This window comes from Apteryx rowi, unplaced genomic scaffold, assembly GCF_003343035.1.
Source record: "Apteryx rowi isolate R43461 unplaced genomic scaffold, aptRow1 scaffold_466, whole genome shotgun sequence".
Taxonomy (NCBI): domain Eukaryota; kingdom Metazoa; phylum Chordata; class Aves; order Apterygiformes; family Apterygidae; genus Apteryx; species Apteryx rowi.
Window position 1 is genome coordinate 80,954 of NW_020450723.1, and position 6,104 is coordinate 87,057.

General features: G+C 34.8%; 1 protein-coding gene across 1 annotated transcript in view; it reads right to left on the reverse strand.

Moving 5' to 3' along the window:
• The window catches only part of DYNC2H1 (dynein cytoplasmic 2 heavy chain 1), a 197,513-nt gene that overhangs the window by 77,294 nt on the left and 114,115 nt on the right, over positions 1–6,104 (reverse strand). Inside the window, exons 79-81 of the mRNA XM_026077887.1 lie at positions 5,272–5,427; positions 3,074–3,149; positions 743–954 (exon numbers count right to left, since the gene is read on the reverse strand). Of these exons, the coding sequence (XP_025933672.1) occupies positions 743–954; positions 3,074–3,149; positions 5,272–5,427 (444 nt within the window). The remainder of the gene's footprint in view (positions 1–742; positions 955–3,073; positions 3,150–5,271; positions 5,428–6,104) is intronic.

Here is a 6,104-nt window from a genome sequence, read left to right on the forward strand (position 1 = left end):
ATGGTCAGAATCCAGATAGAAAAATGACCGCAATTTGTTTTAACTGAAATAGTTCCATACTACGTAAGCAGTTAAGTCGATAAGAATACTACTTCAAAATACGAATGAATATTAATAATAATAATAGCAATAGTAATGGTAATGATAGTAGTAGTAGTAGTAATAATAATAATAATAATATGGGAAAGGATAGAGAGATACCAGTTCTTCAGACTCAGGTGAATTCCCTCTCATTTACACTCTTGAATACTAAAGGAGAATCAGAATCCATATTTATCTCCAAATAAAATGACATACAACATCCAGACCATATCAGCAAATTATGCCAGAATGTTAATGTATTTTACAAATATGGGGATGTATTTAAATTTCCCTGTTTCATCTAGGAGATAAAGAATATTCAGTGTTCTGTACAAGAGTGTTAATAGGTTAACATACTAAATTACTAAAAATGTAATGATGTCCTCCTTTGTCAAAAGAGATTCAAGTTATTTTATTCAGTTCTTCACAGCTATACCGCTTTTCACCATAATCCCATCAGATACCATAAAATAAGGACACTGATCGAACAATCTAGCAGAACAGTTCTGACAACAGAGGAATTACTGTTCCACACAAAAGAATTCTCAAAGAAATGGAGGTATCATTTGCATTACATCTCTGGCTTTGTTTGTGGATATAACGCTTCTGGAAAATAACATGTACCATTTTCTATAGTAGATAATAAGAGATGTATACCTACCAAAACACTGCAGGAATTCGGTAAAGAGATGGAATATGGGAATTTAGTCATCTTCTTGCCTCTACCATTTAAACCGCCAATGATTCTTGAATTGAAAAGCTGCTCCAAATAGGACCGAAGAACCCTCATATCAAAGTAATTATCTATACGGCCTCCATAAATTGCATTTTCAAACAAGCCATGCACAAATTCCCACTGAAAATCTTTGGAATCTGTAAATTTATTTTTTTAACATTGCATTATAAGCATTGCTTTTTGTCATCGCAGTTATTCTTCAGTGAAATACAAAAATACAAACACACCCAATAATTCATTTCTAATTGTTTTTCTCCTCTATTACCAAACAATAAAAGTTGCAAAAGCTTCACTGGGTTTGTAAATATTTTCCATTGATAAAACTAGCAGTTACTGTGTTTGAAATCAAAAATGAATTCTCAGAAATATAGCAGAAGTCTTCAAGAACTTTTTACTGGAGGTATGCCAATTGGTTACATGCATTTCAGAGAGGATACCGTAAAAATTTTAATTGTGTCATCCTTTGTCATGAATAGGCAAAATTTCACTTGCTCAAAATTTTATACACTATTTTGTACTACATTCCCATCTGATCTCATAGAGTAAGCTAACCCATTGAAACAAAACTGGATAATGCTCCAAAAAGTCATTATTGCAAATTCTGTCTTTCAAATACAAAGAGGTCTAGGCTAGATACTTTGTGATCATTACAAATCACACAATGTAGTCTGCAAAACTAAGCATGTTACTATTAGTTTCCTGGTCAGATTCCTGTTGTTGTAATTACATTTTTCTGGCTTAACACGTTTAACATAACTTACGTTCCCTCCCTTCTATCACATTTGCCTAAAATAACTACACTGAACTTAATCTACACTACCTTCCAGTGTAGGTGAAAGCTTGATCAGAACTAACTACTCTAGTACCAACTGTAGTAGAGATCAGATCTCTACTACTAAAAGTCACCGGATGAAAGGAAGCAGCAATTACTGTAAGGCTTTTTTTGTGGTAACCAGTGTATTCCAAATACTTCTATCATTCCTTCATAAGAAAAGTTATCTTCATAGCAATAGTTAATGATTAGATTAATGATTATCATTAATAGTTAATGATTCAAAGCTCTTTACATCATCCTGTATGTTTCAAGTCTGTATAGCTAATGTTCAATTCCATAAAATACTCATTTATAGTCATCCATAAATCTCATTTAAGTCAATGATCTTAAATTGTTTTTGAATATCAGATCCTAACCTTACTGTGAAACTATATAAAATGCAAACAATTTTATAAAAACCTAACTTTTTTCCTATTTACTAATATTAAGAAATTACTAACCTCCTTAACAGTAATGGGTTCAACCTAACAATGAATTTCAATATGAGGGAGTTCATACTCAATTCATTCATTCAGTATATGAGGGAGCTCACACTGGGAAGGTATGGAGGCAGAAGATCTCATCCTCCAGGCATTCCCATATTTCCCATTAATTCTGCTGGACTCAGGAAGCCTAGAAGAATAGTTCCTGACATACACAAACTATTGGCTTACCCAACCCAAAAAATGGAATTATCATTCACCCCATATTTCTGGCTTTGCTTATGGGTGGCGATCCTTGCAGCATCTCAGCTATTATCTGAGTGTTGTAGAAAGATCAACCTCTTCAGGCTACATCTCTACTAACAATAGAGGCCCCCTGTTTGAACCTAAGGTCAGGTGGCACAATATAGCTTGCATCCATACAGCTAAACTCTCTTATGCCCTAAAATAAGGTAGCCTCAGGACTACTGATAGAGTATCCAGCCCCTGCTATTCTATAAGCCATGTCTGGTCACTGTCTGGGAGAATGCCAATTGGTGTAGGCCAAACACAGGAAAAATAAACCCAATCATGGAACAGTTTTGAGCCTGTGTCCTGCCCTAATCAGTTTACTAATACAGACATAGCCTCAGAGTCTGAATCTAAGTTCAGCAAAGCCGGATAAGCCTAACATGGCTGATTTAGGGTCAGGCTACATCCCATATTAATGTAGTTACCTAATTATCTGGCCATACATATATATATATGTGAAAATCTTCTACAAATGTACCACTTGTAGAAGTGAAATGAAGATTCAAATGCAAAATCTGAAAATCTGTGCTGAAAGCTGAAAGCTGCCATGAAACAGAACAGGCCTACTCCAAAAAAAGCAATCATACAAAGTAATCAAGTTATAAAAATAAGTGGGAAAGTACTTAATATTATAAAAATTTTAAATGAAAGGCATTCAGAAAGGTTATGCTACAGAGATGAGTAAGCTTCCCTTAAAAAGTGACTTACCCTCAAAGAGTCTATCAATAATGTCAAAACCCGCACAGAGATCAGATAAAGAAAATTCATAAAATTTGGTCCAACCCTAAAATTTAAAAAGAAATTAAAAAAAATTAATTAGTTACAAAATGATGATCATGAAGTACAATGAAAATATTAAGTGGTTACTGAATAATGTACAACACTTAGCACTGAGTGAAAGAAGAGACATCCTATCTCCTCTAAAGTGCAATTGAGGTAGTGCAATAGAAACTGCTCTACCAGTGCATTTAATTCTACAAAGTCACACAAATTAGAATCCATTAAGTATGAGGAACGTGAACTTAAGGTTCTTTTCTTCCCTAACACTGTTTACTGTAGCTAAAATTTGCTGACAGCTGTGATTAGATCACTCATTGACTTATTATTTTGTTTCTGGTGGCTCTTTTGTATTTTAGTTTCCTTTGGATTTTAATAAATGTCTGCTTTTTCAAATATTGTCTGTATTATAATTTGATCATTTTACTCCTTATTTCATGTCACTTCTATAGTGACAGAAAAAAATTACAATGAGAAAAACAATTATTTCTACTCTTACGGCAGGAATGCTGACTGCCATATGAACATTTTAATAATGTTAGTTTAAACCTCCTTTCTGTTGTTGACGGCATTATTCTTTATGCAGCATTAATGCGTACTACATAATTCTTGAACAGATATGAAAAGAAAAATGTTCCTCACAAAAAAAATTTAATGTAAAAGGATAAATACAAATAAAATTGAGATATGATACAGTACTTAAGAAATCCAAATCTCAAAGGTTTATCTTGTTACTATATCTTCTTAAGTAAGACCTAACAGGGTCATGTGGTAAGAATGTACCTTTGCATATGGATCAGATCATATAAACAGGTACATAGGGGTCATGTGGCAAGAAAGGTACATAGGGGTCAGATAATATGCACATAACCAGTTATACTAGAGGGGTACTTCCACAGGTCAAGACTGCAGTTGGTCAGAAGACCATAATCAAGCTATGTGCCAGCTGCCAGTCACCCTGAAGATCATAAACTAGAAAGAAGTTGTAGCTTCTCAAAGGTGTTACTGTATTTAACTTCACAGATCTGTAAATGGACTCAAAATAACTCAAAATTCATTTAAAAAAAAGAAGAGTTTCTAGCTGGCATTAATTACAGTCCAGCCATGGTAGAAAGCGATAATCTCAAGCAAAATATAAAATCATCACTGTATAAGTCTGCAGATGAGACAAACATAATTACAGTGGAATTAAGGAGAAAGAAACATCCTTATCTCAAGTGATTTAAGTCACTTGGAAAACTGGTGACAAATGAACATGAATTTGAACACAGCCAAATGACAGGTAAGGCAGCAGTTCAGTACTTTAAATGTTTTCACCTGTTCCACTTCTTGAACATCACATTCAAAGTCAGACTTTTTGCTGAATGTTACTGGAAGAGGCAGATGACTCTATAAATCACAAACTAAAAAGAAGCAAAAGCTTTCAAAAATTCCAGTCTCTGTCAGATCAAACCCATCAGAAGGCATGTTATTTTCATCAGTAGTCTAAATAAAAAGAAACAAGCCATAGAACAGGTTTTTATTTCTGTTAGTTTAAGTGTCCACAGCCAGAAAGTATTTGCTTTAAAAATTTAGCTGAGGAAAAACAATTTATAGTCTTGGAAATCCATTATAGTCCTCATATAAAATGTGTCAATTCCCTTGTTCTTCCTTTTCCTTCAACAGGATTTGCGTCCAGAAAGAGAGCAAACAATCTTGCTTCCTCCTTCTCAAAGAAGTGTCTCTTCTTTCATACGGCTTCCACCATTTAGAAGGCATAATTGTTACTTGCTACCATTCAACCATGTATGTTCCAAAGTATGTTTAGAAATCAGTTTCTACCTTGCTACCCGGAGAGGTTTATTTTTTTCCTGGCTCAAGCAGGAAAGATTCACAGAATCCTTTCCATGGGACTTCACTCCTGCATCAGGATGACCTAGGACACAAATCACACAATACCCGCAACGGCAGGCAGTGGCACTTTCCAAGGGGCTAGAATTCAGGCTGTGAAGATCTCATCTTACAACGAGTTCAGAGACAATAATGAAAGTTCTGAACATGATCAAACATATAGATGAAGAAAAAGACTTCCAAGTATAAAATCTAATACATGAGGAAAATTTTAAAAAAGTTTGTGAACAAAAAGTTACCTGAGGAATATAATTTCTTCTTTCTTGGCATACAGCATGAAACCATGCTAAACAAAAGAGAGAATGGGCTCGAGACAAATTTCCCTTTTTATTAATTTGCTCTGGCATCCACGATTCATAGGTTCGCAAGAGATTCTTTTTGAGGCCTGGAGGTGCCTGCATTGTAAGGAAAAACAGTTTGTTCTGTGCATACAATTTTCTATTTTCATGTACTGTTTTCTTAAATTATAACTCTTGAATGACAACTAGTATTTAACTCTTGAATATATCAAATGAGATTTAGCAAACATGAAAAAAATTACCTTATAATAAATGGCCTAACAACAGAATGATCTTGTACCAAAAATAATGTAAATATGCTGAAGGAAATTACAATCAGAATTGTTAGGAGGACGTAACTACAGTAAAAGTATTTAGTGAAGAATACTACCCTATCAAAACATGTAATTTTTTTTTTTTTTTCCCCAAACACATGTATCTTTCTTCTGGTTTTATAAGCTCTACTACCATTTCTCATTTCTGTTATCAGAGCAAAGTGGCCCTGTGCCATCTGAGTACTCTGTAAGCTGGCAAATAGATACAGTAGATCACAGAATCACAGAATCGCTGAGGTTGGAAGGGACCTCTGGAGATCATCTAGTCCAACCCCCCTGCTCAAGCAGGGTCACCTAGAGCACGTTGCATAGGACTGTGTCCAGGCAGCTTTTGAATATCTCCAAGGATGGAGACTCCACAACCTCTCTGGGCAACCTGTTCCAGTGCTCTGTCACCCTCACAGTGAAAAAGTTTCTCCTCATGTTCAGATGGAAGTGTCTGTGTTTCAGTTTGTGCCC